Here is a 21,338-nt window from a genome sequence, read left to right on the forward strand (position 1 = left end):
TTTATTTAATATAACAGTTATAATGTAAGATCATGCCAAACTAGTTGATATGGTGTTTTATTGACAATTTACTGTTTTTAAGCAAGTTGAATTATTTGGTACAAAGTTTTTATGGTTACACCACTTAGACATTTTCACCATAATCCTCTAATATATTCTCTCAAAATGGATTAAAAGCAGAAATTTGATGCTGGGTCCACAAAAAAAGAATGTGTGCAAGTTATTCATACGTTTATTTTATCATTTTAACCCTTTAAATTTGACTAAAACAACATCATTGATCCTGATACATGTTATAAATTCCTCTTCCAGGTTTTCCAGGTTATGCAGCAGAACCCAAAAACGGCATGGAGGGTCCTCAAGGCCCACGCGGCTACACAGGTCCGGTGGGTGTTATCGGTATGCTCGGGGTCGCTGGCGTGCCGGGATTCTGCGAGGCTCGGGATTGCAGCATTCACGCACCGGTGATGCGTAAAGAGCAAGGCCTGGTGAAAGGACCAAGCAGCTCCAATATCTAAACCTGAGATCCACTTTGGGTTTCGGTTCAAAGAAGGAAATGCTTATTAGATTCACGACAGACTGATTCTATGGAAGTGTCGGAGGGCCCAGTATAGCACCGTGAGGCGCTCCGCTGAGACACACTGAGCTCTGAGCGGGAATAAAACCAGCAAAGACTTTTCCATCTGAGCCGGATCCAGTCTTTAAGTGAACTTTTTTACTTCCTAAAGATCCAAAAAAAGTTGTAATAACATAAAAACACCCAAACACTACATGATTCCCTTCTGAATCCTTCCATTTTAGTCTTTTTGTTTTCTCTCGTACTCCATAAAATGAACAAAAAATAAATAATGCAGTGTAAATATGTTTGTAAAGTATCTCAAATACATGTACTGTGCTCTGAAATGTGTTTCAGATAAACTGTCTGTTTTTTTTAATCTGAGTCCTTCAATCCTTCAGTTTGGATGTGAACTCACATATTTCACATTATTCTGAATTTTTATCATCTTGCACATTTTAATTAGCAAAAAGTTGGCAGAAAAAACACAGATTGACTTTATTTTTCAATGTTTTAATAAAGGTTTAAAACATGTAGCGACTGTGTGAATATGACGTGTGACCTGCAGGAATCGCTCTGTTTCTGACTTAAAGCACAAAACAAGAACAATAACATGTTACTGAATACATATATTACTGTTTTTAAAGTAATGAAATATAATAAGTTACATTACTTTGATTAAGTCATTGAAATAGTTTAAATAGAGTAACTAGTAATATGTAACCTATTATATTTCCATAGTAACCTTCACAACTCTGGTTACTACAAAGGAGTATTAGGGCCATTACGACTTTTTTCTCGTATTACGACTTTTTTCTTTTTCTTGTAATATTATGACTTTATTCTCGTAATATTATGACTTTTTCTCGTAATATTACGACTTTATTCTCGTAATATTACAATTTTTTTTGTTTTCTTGTAATATGACTTTATTCTCGTAATATTATGACTTTATTCTTATTCTCGTAATATTACGACTTTTTTCTTTTTCTTGTAATGTTATGACTTTATTCTCGTAATATTACGACTTTATTCTCGTAATATTACAATTTTTTTTGTTTTCTTGTAATATGACTTTATTCTCGTAATATTATGACTTTATTCTTATTCTCGTAATATTACGACTTTTTTCTTTTTCTTGTAATGTTATGACTTTATTCTCGTAATATTACGACTTTTTTCTTGTAATATTACAAATTATTTTTTTCCTCATAATATTACGACTTTTTCTTTTTCTTGTTATGTTACGACTTTATTCTCGTAATATTACGACTTTTTTCTTGTAATATTATGACTTAATTCTTGTAATATTACGACTTTATTCTCCTAATATTACAACTTGTTTTGTTTTCTTGTAATATGATTTTATTCTCGTAATATTATGACTTTATTCTTATTCTCGTAATATTACGACTTTTTTTGTTTTCTTGTAATATGAATTTATTCTCGTAATATTATGACTTTATTCTTATTCTCGTAATATTACGACTTTTTTCTTATTCTCGTAATATTATGACTTTAATCTCGTAATACTACGACTTTTTTCTTGTAATATTACGTTTTTTCTCGTAATATTACGACTTTCTTTTTCTTGTAATGTTACTTTATTCTCGTAATATTATGACTTTATTCTTATTCTCGTAATATTACGACTTTTTTCTTATTCTCGTAATATTATGACTTTAATCTCGTAATACTAAAACTTTTTTCTTGTAATATTGCGTTTTTTCTCGTAATATTACGACTTTTTCTTTTTCTTGTAATGCTACGACTTTATTCTCGTAATATTATGACTTTATTCTCGTAATTTCGACACACAAAAATAATTCCCTTCGTCTGGCCCTAATACTCCATCTTAGGTTACAGACTTTTCATCCTTTCAATAAATTATGAGACAGTTTGCAGAAAAGGAATAAAAAATCGCTTTAATTGCATTTTGTTTACATTTATGACACAAGAGCAGAAACATATAGAAACAGATTGCACAAGTATTTCAAGCTCTAAACATCACAGCAATTGTCTCTGCAGGTGAATATTTAATCACATTAGTGATTAAACATAAATGAGAACAAGATACAGTACAGGGATATGTAAAAAAATAAAAAATAAAAATCACATTTATCCAGCAGCTGAGATTTTGGCATGAGAACTCCTATTATTTTATCATATTTAAAGGCTAAAACTGGCTACAGGTAAGAAAATCTGTTGTCTAAATAAAAAAAAGCCACATTAACGTGATAGCACCACCATGATGTCAGCAGTTTGTGTGATAATGCCGCAGATATGTGTTCTTATTTGGCTCATTTACAGCGATAAAGTCAAATATTACTTCTGTGAAAGGTCCAAAGTTAGTCATGAAAGCAGGAAAAGAGCATGATTAATGTTTCAATTAGATCCTGAAACTTATTGATTAGTTTGATAGATTTAAAATAGACACCAACACAAGATTACAACTGAATTATCACCATTAAATAAAAAAAGATATTATTAATTATGACTTACGATGCAGAAGTCTGTGGGCTATTAATGTGTTTAATATTGGGTTAATATGATATATATATGCTGATTGCTTGGCTAAAAGTTGCAGCTATTCTCTTATTATCTTATCTATATTTTAAGCGGTTTAAAGAGAAAATAAAAAGCTTTAAATCAACATTCTAATATAGAAAGTTGGGAGGTAGAAAGTGTTAAAAACATAGTGTTATAAAAGTGTTTATACATGCAGGAAAATAGCTTATATGAATTTTGGGCCTGTTGAAAGTGCAGATAGCAGATTTATACATTCACATTTAATCATCTACTCTAACTGAGACATTTTTTAAATACTTGGATTAATTATTTTAGAAATGCTTCTTGGTAAGATTGACTCTCCTAGTTGAATGGGTCAGTGATAAATAAGAGTTGGAAGGGTTAAAAAATAGTGTTAAAAGCAGCATCAGGTTTGTTAAAATGTACATTTAGTATTTTTGTTGGTTTTATATCATTTGAAATGACGTTTGCACCATTTTTTACCAAAAGTAAGACTGAATGCTCCTGAAAATGTCAAATGGTGTAACCACAAAATACATGATTCCCCAGAGTAAATGTAATATTTAGAACAATTGTATTCCATTACCTTTATTTAATATAAAAGTTATAATGTAAGATCATGCCAAACTAGTTGATATGGTGTTTTATTGACAATTTACTGTTTTTAAGCAAGTTGAATTATTTGGTACAAAGTTTTTATGGTTACACCACTTAGACATTTTTGCCATAATCCTCTAATATATTCTCTCTAAATGGATTAAAAGCAGAAATTTGATGCTGGGTCCACAAAAAAAGAATGTGTGCAAGTTATTCATACGTTTATTTTCACATTTTAACCCTTTAAATTTAAACTAAACCACATGGACACTAATAAAACCATCACTAACCCTTTCACATTTACATCATTTTTATGCCTCTGCTCTAACCGAGACATTATAAATACTTGGATTCGTCACTTTGCAAATGCTTCTTAATAAGATTATAGATTAAACCCCACGTAGCTCGATTAAAAATACAGTTAAATTCGTGACCTTTGGGAAATACCGTTACAGTTACAGTTACAGTTAAAGTGGGTTTTTATACTTTGGTACTTTCCATTCAGCTAACTTCCTGCTTCCTGTTGTCTTGATTATTGCGGTTCGCTTACTGTAGTTACTGCAGAAACAGCTGCTGTATGATTGTAATACTGTAGATCAGAAAAGAACCAAGTTTTAATTTAGTCTTTAGTGTTATTTCTGATGTACTGATACTGATTTTTAAATTGATGCAGACGTTTCTTTCTTTAACCCTTTGTATAAACATCGACATTTTCGACAAGAGTCTAAATACTTAAATCTGCTTCCTTTAAATGTGTTTTTTTAAGGGTTACTTTTAGAAAAAATGAGGTTATTATAGTTTAAAAAGCAGGTGATTCACACCAAGAAAGTGCTATTTTAAAAAATCAGTTATTTTCCTTCCTCTTCGTTGCCATGACAACATAAAGCATGGATTTCTTTCCTCATTGAGCCTAAATGTGATGTTTTACAGACCTCTACAAACCTCAACAACCTGTATCTATAGCAACCATAGAACAACCTGTATCTATAGCAACCATAGAACAACCTGTATCTATAGCAACCATAGGAACAACCTGTATCTATAGCAACCATAGAACAACCTGTATCTATAGCAACCATAGAACAACCTGATGGTCTGTCTGTGCGTTACATACCTCATACAAGTAGTAAAGATTGACCTAAAAAAAAGTTAAATGGGTTCAATAGATTTAGTTTTTTGAGCAGATATCATGACACAAAGTGACCTACAAAGGGTTAAAACATCTTTTCACATTATCAGATAGTTGACATGATGTGTTTATTGATTTTTATAGCGCAAGAACGAAAGAGGACGCTTCCTTTAGTAAATAAAATTCTCGTTAAGCAAGAAGACAGACATACGTTAGCTGAGTGGAAAGTACCAGACGTTTGCAGGAGGTGCTCGGTGAATTATTTATGGACCTAATAATGGTATGATCATTTATTGGCTAGTTTATAATAAGAAGCATCTCTTTAGAAATAAGGCTGCAATCAACATTAACTTTCATTATCAATTATAATCAGCTAGTTTTTTCCCTCAATTAATGAATTAAACTGCAAGAAAATAGTTGAAAATAGTTGAAAAATGCCCCAAAACTCAAATATTCAGTTTATAACGATAGAAAATAAAGATAAGCAAATATTCACAGTGCAGAAGAGAAGGCCACATAAGTTTAAAAAGTTTAAAAAATAACTTGGTTTCTTAAAAATAGCTGGCATTGAATTTTCTGACCACTAATTGTTTCAGCATTAGGTTAAAAATCCCTTTAAAGATGTCAGTGAGGTAAAAAAAAAAAAAGGGTTTAAAATGAGATTTATATTCTCTGTATTTTAGAATAGTGTCTTTAAAGAAACAATGAACTGAAACTCAGCAGTGCAGAAGCTAAATATAAATGCATCTATATATAAATTTCTACTTCGTCTCACTCGGCTGCAGTTATTTCTGCTTTTAGCGACTGACCTCATCGTTTTGTGCTTTTATTTTGCTCTCCTCTCACAGTCAGACGCTCTTTTCCTGCTCCGACACTCTTGGACCTCCTTCAAGTATTGAAACGCTCATGTTAAAGATGAAGCATGCTGGATTTTTTCATTATTATTGGTGACCAGGGTTGGGTATCAGGACGAGTCTAACGATGCCTGCAATCGATCCTTTTTTTGCACCCAGAGCTAGAAAATATGACTCTTTATATGGACTTGCTCACAGCCAATCAGAGCAAGCGATCTTTGATTTAATGCACTTTTTAAGTCTCTATTAAGTGCTTTTATTCACATGATTAATATCTAATTAAATGCTCAGCTGGTATAAGGTGCTTGGATTGGATACCCAGCCTTAATGGTGACCTAATAATGATATATCCTCATCTTTTTGTTATTTTTAAAGGAATTATGATCAAAGATATGAACTAATTGGGATGTTTTACAATGCAAACATGAAGCTTTGGTGCTTTAAATGAGCCTTAATGTTTGCTGGCAGTGTTTCCTCTATTCACAGTAATTAGTGCACGGTTTCCTTTTTAGTTTGATCCTTCATTGTAAACCTTGAAATGAAATATATGCAGACCATTAATCAACTAAATTTAAATCCGTCGTCATTCATTTATGCTTCAGGTTTTGGTTTATTAGCTTTATAAACTGGATAATACCCGAAAAACAAAAACAAAAAAACTGGAAGAGCATCTAAGAGAAAAGCATCCCTTGTATTTCCCCTATGATATAAAAAAATCCATTTTCTACTTCTTCTTCTTCTTCTTCTTTATACTTTTGTCCCAGAGTTTGTTTTGCTCAGACAAAGAAATAAACTAATAAAGAAATCCAGTTAAAATGGCCTAAAATACCGTTTTTAAACATGTAAACATGCTGTCAGTTGATTTCTATACAGCAGTTTTTGCTCTGTGAACTCTGAGGGCCGCATTTACTAATAAGAGTTAAAGCGTAATAAATAAATAAATGTGTATTTTAAAGTAGGAAAACAACCACAGATGGTGAGTTGAGTGATAAGTAACAAGAAAATAATACAAGATGATCATTTCATTTCAAACAGGAGGTGGAAATTAGATTTTGAGCCAATAAGACTACATTACCCATGAGCCTCGGCCACCGTTGCCATGGAGAAGAAGCCGAGGGCGTGAATCAGAGCAACCAAGACATAAAAAAAGAGCTGATTCACTTTGTCAAAATCGTCGTTATCTTTATCTTTACACATGATCACATCTTAAGCCGTGTGATTGGCTGTTTGTTTTTATTGTGGTGAAATGCACCATGGGAGTCGTAGTGTAACTTCGACTTTAACAGCCTCGACTTTTAGACTTTTAACCCTCCTGTTGTCCTCGAGTCAAGGAAGGAAGGGAGGAAGAAGGAAGGAAAGGAAGGAGGGAGGATGGAAGGATGGAAGAAGGAAGGAAAGGAAGGAGGGAGGAAGGAAGGAAGGAAGGAAGGAAGGAAGGAAGGAAGGAAGGAAGGAAGGAAGGAAGGAAGGAAGGAAAGGAGGGTGGGAGGAAGGAAGGAAAGAAGGGAGGAAGGAAAGGATGGAGGAAGTAAGGAGGGAAGGAAGAAAGGAAAGAAGGGAGGAAGGAAGGAAAGAAGGGAGGAAGGAAGGTAGAAGGGAGGGAGGGAAGGAGAAAGGAAAAGAGGAAAGAAGGACAGAGGAAAGAAGGAAGGGAGGAAGGAAAGGAAGGAAGGAAGGAAGGAAGGACAGAAGGAAGGGAGGAAAGAAGGAACAGTCAAAACAGAAGGGGTCACTATGAGGATGACACAAAGGTTAACTAAAGAATCAGATATCCTCTAATTGAATCTTTTCATTGTGGTGATTTAACCGGGAGAGTTTCATGTTGATTCAAACTGAGAAGGACGTAAAAGTTCTCAGTGGTAAAAATTAAATCCTGATGTTGGGTAAAAATCTTCGTGCAGCTTTGCAGAAGTCGTCTAAATAAACTGAAGAGGAAATCTCTACTTTCTTAGTAAACGCAGCCCTGAGAGAAGCACGAGTGAGATGATGTCTTCTTTTTCCTTTTGCATAGAAAATAAATGTGTTTTTTTTTTTGCTGTCAGTGTTGGAAATACACGTGAAATGAAATGAACGTCAGCAAATATTACAATTCCACCTTAAGAGACAAAAACTGATGTGCATAGTATAAATATGTGCAGGTTATATACTGCAACATATTGCTGGTGCATTTAAGATTATATATATTATTTACAATGTGCAAATGATATGAATTAAAAATAAAATTATAAATATATATATAAAGCATATTTTATAAATAATACTGTCTGCAAGACACTGCCTGGCGAGTCAGTATCTCATTCATTTAAATAATACATCCTATGTCATCGTTGCACCATAAAGCAGCTATTTAACTTTAAGAGACACCAACTAATATGCATGGTGTAAGCATTTAGGGTTATATAATTTACTCCCAGTGCATTTAAGTTTGTTATTGGATTATTTACAGTATGAAAATATTAGAAATGTATATATATTAATAACACTGTCTGCAGGTCGCTGCATGGCGAGGCAGTGAAACATTCATTTGTCTTCTATGTAAAGCAGCTGCTGGTTAATAAAGAGAGGAAGACAGGAAGCAGTAGTACAGTACCGGGATTAACAGCTTTAAATCACAGCTGATGTTTGGTCTGAGTTCTTCTTCTACCCGATGAAAAGGATCCCGACCGATAGCAGCATCAAACCAACCAAGCCTGCATATAAAACAACAGAGGTCAGACTATCCCAAACATGATTTATCAGGAGTGTCTTAAACAGTCAGGAGGCCAAATGAACATGAAGTGTGTTTATCTTGCTGTAATGATTCCTCCTGTTCATACTGACCATTAGAAGATCCCTTCATAATGTTTACAATGGAAGTGATGGAGGACTAAATCCACAGTCCTCCTTCTGTGGAAACATGGATTTAAAAGTTGATCTGAAGCTAATATGAAGCTTCAGTCGTCTGAATGAGTCAAATCTTCATCTTCTATGTTTCAACGTTACAGTGTTTTTAGTAGCAAAGTCTTTTTGTTACTATACTTCCACCACAGCTCAACAGGGAAACACTAAGAGGGAATCTGATGCTAAACAGACAGTAAACATGTCAGATATCATTGATATAATAACTCAGACTGATGAAGCTCAATAGAAGCTGGTCATTTACTTTTAAATGACTTTTATCCTCCATCACTTTACATTGAAAGCACATCTGAAGGTTTTAATAGTCAGTATGAACAGGAGGAATGATTACAGAGAGGAAAACATCTTTCACTGCTCATATGGAAACCTGACTGCTTGAAAAATGGTGAACCCTAACTTTAGTCCAGTGGTTCCCAACATAGGGGTGGGGCCCCTCCAAAGGGTCAGCAGATAAATGTGAGGGGTGGTGAGATGATTAATGGGAGAGGAAAGAAGAAAAAACAATGTTCTGATACACAAATGTGTTTTCAGTTTTTGGACTTTTTCTCAAACTGTACTACAGTAAAGTACAAACTACAGTAAAGTACAAGTACCTCAAACTGTACTAGAGTAAAGTACAAGTACCTCAAACTGTACTACAGTAAAGTACAAGTACCTCAAACTGTACTAGAGTAAAGTACAAGTACCTCAAACTGTACTACAGTAAAGTACAAGTACCTCAAACTGTACTACAGTAAAGTACAAGTACCTCAAACTGTACTACAGTAAAGTACAAATACCTCAAACTGTACTAGAGTAAAGTACAAGTACCTCAAACTGTACTACAGTAAAGTACAAGTACCTCAAACTGTACTAGAGTAAAGTACAAGTACCTCAAACTGTACTACAGTAAAGTACAAGTACCTCAAACTGTACTACAGTAAAGTACAAGTACCTCAAACTGTACTACAGTAAAGTACAAATACCTCAAACTGTACTAGAGTAAAGTACAAGTACCTCAAACTGTACTGCAGTAAAGTACAAGTACCTCAAACTGTACTAGAGTAAAGTACAAGTACCTCAAACTGTACTACAGTAAAGTACAAGTACCTCAAACTGTACTACAGTAAAGTACAAGTACCTCAAACTGTACTAGAGTAAAGTACAAGTACCTCAAACTGTACTAGAGTAAAGTACAAGTACCTCAAACTGTACTACAGTAAAGTACAAGTACCTCAAACTATACTAGAGTAAAGTACAAGTACCTCAAACTGTACTACAGTAAAGTACAAGTACCTCAAACTGTACTGCAGTAAAGTACAAGTACCTCAAACTGTACTACAGTAAAGTACAAGTACCTCAAACTGTACTGCAGTAAAGTACAAATACCTCAAACTGTACTACAGTAAAGTAAAAATACCTCAAACTGTACTAGAGTAAAGTACAAGTGCCTCAAACTGTACTACAGTAAAGTAAAAATACCTCAAACTGTACTAGAGTAAAGTACAAGTACCTCAAACTGTACTAGAGTAAAGTACAAGTACCTCAAACTGTACTGCAGTAAAGTAAAAGTACCTCAAACTGTATTGCAGTAAAGTACAAGTACCACAAAGTGTACTACAGTAAAGTACAAGTACCTCAAACTATACTACAGTAAAGTACACATACCTCAAACTGTACTACAGTAAAGTACAAGTACCTCAAAGTGTACTGCAGTAAAGTACAAGTACCTCAAACTGTACTACAGTAAAGTACAAATACCTCAAACTGTACTAGAGTAAAGTACAAGTACCTCAAAGTGTACTGCAGTAAAGTACAAGTACCTCAAACTGTACTACAGTAAAGTACAAATACCTCAAACTGTACTAGAGTAAAGTACAAGTACCTCAAACTGTACTACAGTAAAGTACAAATACCTCAAACTGTACTAGAGTAAAGTACAAGTACCTCAAAGTGTACTACAGTAAAGTACAAATACCTCAAACTGTACTAGAGTAAAGTACAAATACCTCAAACTGTATTGCAGTAAAGTACAAGTACCACAACGTGTACTACAGTAAAGTACAAGTACCTCAAACTATACTACAGTAAAGTACAAATACCTCAAACTGTACTAGAGTAAAGTACAAATACCTCAAACTGTACTGCAGTAAAGTACAAGTACCTCAAACTGTACTAGAGTAAAGTACAAGTACCTCAAACTGTACTGCAGTAAAGTACAAGTACCTCAAACTGTACTAGAGTAAAGTACAAGTACCTGTAGATTAGTAAATGTGTATATCTTCTTTCCACCACTTCTTTCTGAGTCTATGTTTCAGATGTAAGATATAATTTAAACACTGTTAGAAATAAACGAGCTCACCCTTTTCCAGATTTCCAGGCTTGTGTGAAACAGAATCAGAACATGGTTGTTTGTAGTAATGGATCCTTTTCTCTTCCACCACACCGTTCTGTAACATAAAGAGTGAAAATTAGAGCTTAACAAAAGAGTTTCTGCAAATTACGATTTTATTACTTTTACTTATTTGGTGTCTGATGGAGTAACTTATCAGATATGATGATCTCAACACACGTCATCCATCAGAGTTAAAGTGTCTCTGAACCAGCATCATCATCATAATACTGCAGCATGACATCATCCAGGTAGACAGATACAAAGTTAACTTCATTATTAAACAGTATGGTGACATACGATGATGCACACGACGGTAACGTTGACGTTAACGCAGGAGTCCAGCGTCATCAGTCCTCCTTTAATCTTCTGGCAGGGAGGAATGCAGAGGTTGAGCATTGTGTAGGCAAAGGGCTGCAAGAATGAAACACAAGTCACATCATCAACATTAACCCTTTACATACTGTTCAGGGTCTTTGTTTATATACCTTTGTACAGCTGGTTGTAGTAACAACTCCTACGACTCTAACGACTCTAATGACTCTAACAACTCTAATGACTCATACGACTCTAACAACTCCTACGACTCCAACGACTCCTAAGACTCTAACGACTCCTAAGACTCTTATGACTCCTAAGACTCCTAAGACTCTTACGACTCCTAAGACTCTAACGACTCCTAAGACTCTTACGACTCCTAAGACTCTAACGACTCTAATGACTCCTAAGACTCTTACGACTCCTAAGACTCTAACGACTCTAACGACTCTAACGACTCTAACGACTCCTAAGACTCTAACGACTCTTAAGACTCCTAAGACTCTAACGACTCCTAAAACTCTTACGACTCCTAAGACTCTAACGACTCTAACGACTCCTAAGACTCTAACGACTCCTAAGACTCTAACGACTCCTAAGACTCTTACGACTCCTAAGACTCTTACGACTCCTAAGACTCTTACGACTCCTAAGACTCCTAAGACTCTAATGACTCCTAAGACTCTTACGACTCCTAAGACTCTTACGACTCCTAAGACTCCTAAGACTTTAACGACTCCTACGACTCCTACGACTCCTAAGACTCCTAAGACTCCTTAGACTCTTAAGACTCTTACGACTCCTAAGACTCCTACGACTCCTACGACTCTTACGACTCCTAAGACTCCTAAGACTCCTACGACTCCTACGACTCTTACGACTCCTAATACTCCTACAACTCCTACGACTCCTAAGACTCCTATAACTTTTACGACTCCTACGACTCCTAAGACTCCTAAGACTCTAACGACTCCTAAGACTCCTAAGACTCCTAAGATTCTAACGACTCCTAAGACTCCTAAGACTCCTATAACTTTTACGACTCCTACGACTCCTACGACTCCTAAGACTCCTAAGACTCCTAAGACTCTAACGACTCCTAAGACTCCTAAGACTCCTAAGATTCTAACGACTCCTAAGACTCCTAAGACTCCTATAACTTTTACGACTCCTACGACTCTAAGGACTCGTACGACTCCTACGAAATGAATAGTTACTGATGCATTCAAATACACCAGTCGTTAATAGAAAAGCGTTACACACCGGGTTTTACGGTATATCATCTGTCATTTGTCACATTTTTTCTGATTTTTGGCTCGTTCTGCATGCAGGATTATTTTTACCTTTCCAGTGATGTCCCAGTTGTTTCTACAGCCTTGGTTGAACTGGATTGTTGGATGTCCGCAGCAGTTATAAGACTGGTTGATCTCGATCACGTCTGAGTTGCCGCTGACACACCACACCACACCAACTGATGAACGCAAAGAAGAAATATATTGTGAATATTAATGTTATTTGTACTGAGCTGCCTTCCGACTTTCATTAACCTTCCCTAAAGTTGAGGTAATGATATGATATTGTATGTTAGTTGTTAGTGGTGCAAGATGAGGGGAAAGGTGACACTGTAAGAATATGATCAGGACCATGTAAGCAGGACTTCAGTGGTATCTGTATTCAGCTGTAAGATGCTGGAAACCATCCAGTCCTTAATGGCAGCACTGCAGATAAGCTAGTTATGGTTGTATGTTGGATCTAAACCAGGTTTTTTTTAACCCTTTGTAGGTCAAACCAAGAAAGTGATATTGACAACAAAAAACATGGATTTATTTCTTCTCATTGAGCTTAAATGTGATGTTTTACAGACCTCTACAGACTCATTCACACCTCATTTCTTCTAAACTTTTATTAAAAACATGTTAGAGACAAAAAAAAAAGGAAATGTCTCCAACAGGATCTCTGATGTCAGCAGTGATTTGTGTTCGTCCTCGTTTATACACTAAAGCACAACCTGTATCTATAGCAACCATAGAACAACCTGTATCTATAGCGACCACAGAACAACCTGTATCTATAGCAACCATAGAACAACCTGTATCTATAGCGACCACAGAACAACCTGTATCTATAGCAACCATAGAACAACCTGTATCTATAGCAACCATAGAACAACCTGTAACTATAGCAGCCATAGAACAACCTGTATCTATAGCAGCCATAGAACAACCTGTATCTATAGCGACCATAGAACAACCTGTATCTATAGCAACCATAGAACAACCTGTATCTATAGCAACCATAGAACAACCTGTATCTATAGCGACCATAGAACAACCTGTATCTATAGCAACCATAGAACAACCTGTATCTATAGCGACCACAGAACAACCTGTATCTATAGCAACCATAGAACAACCTGTATCTATAGCAACCATAGAACAATCTGATGGTCTGTCTGTGCATTACATACCTCATACAAGTGCTAAAGATTGCCCCAAAAAAAAGTTAAATGGGTTCAATAGATTTAGTTTTTGAGCAGATATCATGACACAAAGTGACCTACAAAGGGTTAAAAAGTTCAGTCTAGACCTGCTCTATGTGTAAAGTGCCTTGAGATGAATTTTGTTGGGATTTGGCGCTATATAATTAAAGAGTGATAGATTAATATCTGAGCATTGAGAGGAGCCAGATGAGGTGGCTCGGGCATCTAGTAAGGATGCCTCCTGGACGCCTCCCTGGTGAGGTGTTCAGGGCACGTCCCACCGGTAGGAGACCCCGGGGAAGACCCAGGACACGCTGAAGAGACTATGTCTCAGCGGGAAGAGCTGGACGAAGTGGCTGGGGAGAGGGAAGTCTGGGTTTCCCTGCTTAGGCTGCTGCCCCCGCGGCCTGACCCCGGATAAAGCAGCAAGAAGATGAGATGAGATGAGATTAATATTTCACTGTATCTAACCCTATAAGTGACTTTACATCTGAATTTGTTTTTATGGTTTTATCAGTTCTCATTTATTTGATTAGGTTATTTTTTTATTCAAATGTTTATGTTTTTATGACAGATATGACGACCTTTTATAACACACACAGACACACATGGCCATTACGTCATATTTGGGGATTTCCCAACACCACTTCTTGGAAACTACCACGCTTCCCCTTCACTACAGAGAGAAAAAGTCCCACTGAGCTGCTTCCACTTTCACTTTCATGCACTTGAACGTTATAATAACACGTTGTTAAATAATCATGTCTACTATTATTATTATTTTTATTACACAGTTAAAACTTTTGGCATTATAGCTCGGGACATTGCAGATAACCTACAAAGCTGTTACTGTAATAACATAATAATAGATAACATTGTTGCAGGATCTGGAGCTGTATAAATAACACTTTATAATGACATAATCCTACTACTTATTTCCTATTAACGCTATAAATAAATGCCCAGTCACAGCCAAACTTCATTTAAAAAATCAGCCAATTTAATTAAATCTACCTCGCTGCACCTTTCCGTTATAGAGCAAAGCAACACATGCACATAATCTCTAAATCTGTTGCGGTTTTTGATGCAATCTGCACATTGCCATTGAGCCGATTTTACCTGCACGTGCAACTTGTTAATAAAGCATGTTAATATGTGCTGTTGGAGGTGTGCAGGTGTTAATAGAAGCGAGGACACTTTGAATTGCTCGGTTTTTAAATGCGGTTCAATGCATGTAAAAAAAAAAAAAAACCACGTGCATTACACAGCATCACTAAGATGACTTAACACTTAACTTAACTTAATTTAACACCTTAAGACACATTGCATACTCACCTAATATGAGAGGTAAATGGGAATCCATGGTGCGGTGTCGTTGTCTATTGTTGTATAACTATGATTTATGAATGGATCACCTGTTGATGTTGACATCAGCTGTGGGAAGAGAAGTCTGTGTTAAGCTTGTTCCGCATTAATTGTGCACGTGACTGGGAATTTTTTTTTGATAGCGGTATTAGTGATGCCCTCCCATTGTGCGCGTGGACCCGCCCATCAGCTTGCTACTCAAGTATTTCCCTTTCGGCAAGGACGGAGTGGCATATAAATTGGAAACTGTATTCTGTGTGCAGAGTCAGTCTGTATCTACAACTCTGAAACCTTCATCTGCAACTTCTGAAACATCACCATGTCTCTAGTTGTGGCTCTGTTGTTGACACACTGTGAGTACTTTTTTATATTTACTTTCTTTTTCTCTTTTTTTAATAACGTGCGTTTTTACTGAAATGGCTTCATTGAATCTAAAGCTACAGTCAAGTTACATATAACAGCTGTTACTAACACTACTGATAGAGTTGCTGCTTTTACTGCTGATAATAATAATACTATTTACTACTGTTACCATGACTACAGAAGTATAGAATAAAGTACAGGAGTCAAACTAATACTGGTTGATAAGAAATGATCATGTCAGTATCGTATATGTCAGTATATGTTATATAATAATATAATAGTATATATTGTATATGTCAGTATATGTTATATAATAATAATATCATATAATAGTATATATTGTGTCAGTATGGAATCAATGAAAAACACCTGAACTTAGATTTTGGTGGGTTTAATGGTAAACTACACACTAAGTAATTAAATGTTAGAAGTTATATTACTTTGATTGAAGTATTTGAAATATAAGTACAGTCCATTTACCAAATAGTTATGTTACTTATTACATATTAAATAGATTAACTAGTAATCTGTAACCTATTACATTTCCACAGTAACCTTCCCACCTTGTATATATATATATATAGTTATTCTTTGCTCAGGGGAAGCTTGTTTAGTGTGAATTAAAACCTTGAAATCTTGTTGCTTTTTACTATTATTATTATTATTATTATAACCCTAATCTATATATGCACTCATGTGTTTCTCAGGTGTGTACTCTGCTTTTGGAGCATCTGTCAGCGGTGACGTCATGGAGGTGCAAACAGTCTCAGGTGAAGATTGTCCCCTGCGATGCACGGCCAGAAATAAGCCAGGGGTCGACTACAGCGCAGTGAGATGGTACAAGGTAAGAAATACAGCTGAAGGAAACACTTCCTCATCAGAATACAGGAAGAGGAAACTGTACGTCAGCATGTTGATTGATAGGAAACTGATATTATTATTTTCTGTGTGCCTAAAAATGAGAGCTGATGTAATGGAAACTTTAGTATCAGGTTTAATTTAAACTACTGGAAGGAAGAAGCGTCCACATGATGAGTAGAGTACGTACACACAGCTTCTTTGTTCCCATGTGAGCTGATATTGATACTGATGCTCTGCAGAAAGGTAGAGGAAGTTTAGAGTTGCAGTGGATTTCCCCCCCACAATAAAACCATTATAATAATTATCTTCAACTATGTTATTATTGTGCTATCAGTTGTTGCTGCTCAAGTGAAAATGAATGAAAATGAGAAAATTGTGTTCTATCTAGTGTGTATCTTAGGTCACAAGTCTTTAAAAACACATCTTTATATATATATATATTTACTCTGTTTATGTGAAGGAAAGATTTACAGTCCAATAAAAAGAGAGAAAAGCAGCAAATCATCATGTTTTAGAAGAATGAACCAGAGTGTTTGACATGTAAAAATCTGGTTTCAAGTGAATTTCATCTTTAAAATGTCAGAAATTAGTTAAAAAATGCCCGAGACACTGATAATGCTTTTTAAATGGATGTTATGTTCGATTAACAGTCCAAATAATTAAAGATTTACAGCAAATCATCATGTTTTAAAGGAAGGAACCATGTAAAAATCAAACTTTTATTAGTCATAGTAACTCCAGCAGCTTTCAAAGTGACATTACAAAGAGTTTTATTGCTTTTTTAATCATTATTTCGTCTTTAAAATGTCAGAAATTAGTTAAAAAATGCCCGAGACTCTGATAAAGATTTACAGTCCAATAAAAAGAGAGAAAAGCAGCAAATCATCATGTTTTAAAGGAAGGAACCATGTAAAAAATCAAACTTTTATTAGTCATAGTAACTCCAGCAGCTTTCAAAGTGACATTACAAAGAGTTTTATTGCTTTTTTAATCATTATTTCGTCTTTAAAATGTCAGAAATTAGTTAAAAAATGCCCGAGACTCTGATAAAGATTTACAGTCCAATAAAAAGAGAGAAAAGCAGCAAATCATCATGTTTTAAAGGAAGGAACCAGAATGTTTGACATCTAAAAATCTGGTTTCAAGTGAATTTCATCTTTAAAATGTCAGAAATTCAGTCCAAATAATTAAAGATTTAAAGGAAATCATCATGTTTTAAAGGAAGGAACCATGTAAAAATCTAACTTTTATTAGTAATAGTAACTCCAGCAGCTTTCAAAGTGACATTACAAAGAGTTTTATTACTTTTTTAATCATTATTTCGTCTTTAAAATGTCAGAAATAAGTTAAAAAATGCCCGAGACTCTGATAAAGATTTACAGTGAAAATGAATGAAAATGAGAAATTGTGTCTTTCAGGGTTGAAACTGTATTGATATCTTTGTATATTTGGTCACAATTCTTTAAAAACACATCTTTATATGTATAGATTTACTCATTTAAACTCTCCCACACTGATGTCTGTTGGATGTTATGTTCGATTAACAGTCCAAATAATTAAAGATTTACAGCAAATCATCATGTTTTAGAAGAAGGAACCATGTTAAAATCTGGTTTCAAGTGAATAAATGAATGAATGAACTTTGTGTATCAGTAGTTATTCTGCTGCTGATAGAAGTAGAAGTATCAGACGTATTACTCAGCCACTTTATAAGGATCTAGTGACTGATGTGAAGCTTCTGCGTCTGATTCCAGCAGCTCGACAATACTGAGACTCGTCGTCTCCGAGGCCTGCTGACCCGAGACCTTCCCAACGGCACCACCAGGTGGTACACCAGCGTGGAGCGGCAGGTGGAGCTGATGGGTGACACCTTAGACATCTACCTGCCCAACGTGACCTGCGCTGACAGCGGCGTGTACGTGTGTCACCTGGCGGCACCCGTGGGAGAGCAGAACCAGGAAGGGCAGGTTCTCCTCACTCTCGCAGGTACGGTAAACGTTTTGAAGCCTCTGGGCGTTTGTCTCGGGTTTCATAAGCTGATTCTTTCCCAAACTTTCCCAAAATCTCTGAGGAGGAAACAGAACTTTCTATATAAATCAGGAAGGAAGGAAAGGAGGGAGGAAAGGAGGGAGGAAGGGAGGAAGAAGGAAGGAAAGGGGGGAGGAAGAAGGAAAGAAGGGAGGGAGGAAGAAGGAAGAAAGGAGGGATGAGGGAAGGAAGAAGGAAGGAAGGGAGGAGGGAGGGAGGATGGAAGGGAGGAAGAAGGAAGGAAAGGAGGGAGGAAGAAGGAAAGGAGGGGAAGAAGAAGGAAAGGAGGGGAGGAAGAAGGAAGGAAAGGAGGGAGGAAGGAAGGATGGAAGGAGGAAGGAAGGATGGAAGGAAGGGAGGAAGGAAGGTAGGAGCGAGGGATAATGGAAGGGAGGAAGAAAGAAGGAAAGGAGGGAGGAAGATGGAAAGGAGGGAGGAGGGAAGGAAAGAAGGAAGGAAGGAGGGACGGAGGGAAGAAGGAAGGAAAGGAAGGAAGGCTGCAAGGGAAGAAAAAAGAAGGAAAGGAGCTTATATATACTAAATTAAACATCTTTTGGGGTCATGACCTGAGCTTCTCTCTCAGGTTCAAACTTGAATAACTTTTTTTATTATTTTCATTTTCAGATTGTTTTGACAGCTCAGAAGAAATCATGATGACCGACACTTTCCTGGTCATTTTTGCCTCCGTGGTGCTGATGTGTGCATTCATCATTTTCCTTATAAGCTATGTAAGTAGAAGTGTAAATATGAGTCTTTTCTCGTACTTTAACCTGTAATCATTACCACTCTCTATATTTTATACACAGAAGTCTAATCTGGATGTATGTTTCTGTGTTTCTCCTCCACAGGGAAGCCTGAAAAACGTCGTCCAAGGCGGAAACAAAGCGACACAAAAAGAAGTTTTACTGAATGCTCCGCTGAAGCCGCTGGAAAAAAAGGACTTAAAGTTGATTTATACTTTGGGCCCAAATGTGTCTAAAAAGCCGTCTTTAAAGCACATATGTGTCTAAAAGGTACATCGCTGGGAATCATCTCTTTTATGAGCTCAATATACAAATATGTGAACACATGAAGAGTGACTTTACGGCCCCTTAAACACCACAACCAACATGCAAAACCTCAACAAAGGACAAGAACCAGCCCCTGAACTGTTCATAGAAATGTGGATTTTCCTCCCAGGACGGGTCAAACATCAGCTGGACTTTGAGCTGGTTCTTGAATCCTGCAGAGAGTCCATCACGAAAGAGGGCCGCTGCCGCCATCGGGGGGGCCGAACTCACCTGCAAGGAGGCCCCCTATTGGTCGAGAGGAGATGCTGCGCCCCTTAATAGTTTGTTTTATAGTTATATATGACTTCCATACACATCCAAAAAGCCTCTCCATGCTGTGATGTTGTGCAACCATGTAGATTTTTTTATATAGAGACTTTTTTTGGAAATGAAAAAAGTCATAAAAGCAACAAAAAAAAAAGTCATGTAATATCCTCCAATAATTCTCTCTAGGCTTTAAATTATGAATCTCCAAGTATTTCAGTCAGTGCTCTATAAAGGGTTAATGTCCACCAGAGGGAGAAAGGTATTATATTAAAGCTTAACATGTTGATTGCACTTAAAAGTCTTTTCTCGGGTAGAAAAAAGACATCCTGATAACGTCGCCTTCTCACTTTAAAACATATTTTAAAAATCATAGCAGCTCAGAAAAAGAGGAGGAGAGAAAATATAAAAAAAACAAGCAAGAAACAAAACTGTGAAGATGCTTTAAACTTTTATAGAAACTCTCTCTTATTGGGTTTCTGCAAAAAAAATCCGAAATTTATGAAAGCTAAAAAAAAAAAAAAGATGTGCTTAAACTACTGATTTTATTCTCCGGAGTCAAACATGTACTTTACCGTCCTGATGTTGATCTTTATTCTTTATATGGAGGACTAGAAACAGGAGCGCTGCCACTTATTTACCTGTGATCTTAAATGTAGCAACAACCCAAAAATCATGATTTAAAGATTACAGATAACTTTATTGTCATTGTGCAGAACTTGAAATTCAGTCGAACTCAAGACCGGACTTGTATATAAAATAAAGAATAAATGAATAAATGCTCTCATCTCTACAGCAGACGGACCAAACACTTTCAGTTTTATTAATGCAAAAATGATGTCTGACTTCATTTAACCCTCCTGTTGTCCTCGAGTCAAGGAAGGAAGGGAGGAAGGAGGAAGGAAGGAAAGGAGGAAGGAAAGGAGAAAGGAATTGAAGAAGAAGGAAGGAAAGGAAGAAGGGAGGAAGGAAGGATGGAAGGGAGGAAGAAGGAAGGGAGGGAGGAAAGGAGGGAGGGAAGGACGGAAGAAAGAAGGCAGGAAGGAAGGTAGCGAGAAAGGAAAAGAGGAAGGGAGGAAAGAAGGACAGAGGAAAGAAGGAATGGAGGAAAGAAGGACAGAGGAAAAAAGGACAGAGGAAAGAAGGAAGGGAGGAAAGAAGGACAGAGGAAAGAAGGAAGTGAGGAAGGTAGGGGGGAGGAAAGAAAGAGAGAAGGAGGGAGGGAGGAAGGAAGGAAAGGAAGGAAGGAGGGAAGGACAGAAGGAGGGAAGGAAGAAGGAAAGCAGTAAGGGAGGAAAGAGAGAAGAGGGAAAGAAAGAGAGAAGGAGGGAGGAAGGAAAGGAAGGAAGCAAGGGAGGAAAGAAGGAACAGTCAAACAGACGGGGTCAATTTGACCCGGGAGGACGACAGGAAGGTTAAATGATCTCATAATACTTGATTTATATTTTTATGCTTTATTAACAGTCAAATATTCAAAAAGAAGAAGACAGCAGGAATGTTTTAACCTTTTAAAAATTTACAAAACTCACAAACTCTTAGTGAGTAGTGAGAATGTGAAAGATGATAAAAGGTACGACGGTAACCCCCCCCTCCCTCCCCCCCCCCCCCGCTACCTGTTTAAGCCACTACAAAGGTCAGCTGTTATTCTCATGTTTGCTTGTTTACACTTTGAGTTAA

General features: G+C 36.3%; 2 protein-coding genes across 2 annotated transcripts in view; both read left to right on the plus strand.

The window, feature by feature from the left end:
- zgc:113232 (uncharacterized protein LOC541546 homolog) overlaps positions 1-934 on the plus strand; it is a 45,883-nt gene extending 44,949 nt beyond the window's left edge. The window contains exon 27 of the mRNA XM_062422036.1: positions 313-934. Within this exon, the coding sequence (XP_062278020.1) occupies positions 313-518 (206 nt within the window). The 3' untranslated portion in view covers positions 519-934. The remainder of the gene's footprint in view (positions 1-312) is intronic.
- A 14,438-nt stretch (positions 935-15,372) lies between these two features.
- cd83 (CD83 molecule) lies at positions 15,373-20,583 on the plus strand. Its single transcript, XM_062422768.1, has 5 exons — positions 15,373-15,449; positions 16,167-16,303; positions 18,075-18,306; positions 18,973-19,076; positions 19,197-20,583. Exons 1-5 carry the CDS (start codon positions 15,416-15,418, stop codon positions 19,356-19,358), a joined length of 669 nt encoding a protein of 222 aa, XP_062278752.1. The 5' UTR covers positions 15,373-15,415; the 3' UTR covers positions 19,359-20,583.
- The last annotated feature ends 755 nt before the right edge of the window (positions 20,584-21,338 follow it).

Source organism: Scomber scombrus, chromosome 7 (genome assembly GCF_963691925.1).
Source record: "Scomber scombrus chromosome 7, fScoSco1.1, whole genome shotgun sequence".
NCBI lineage: Eukaryota > Metazoa > Chordata > Actinopteri > Scombriformes > Scombridae > Scomber > Scomber scombrus.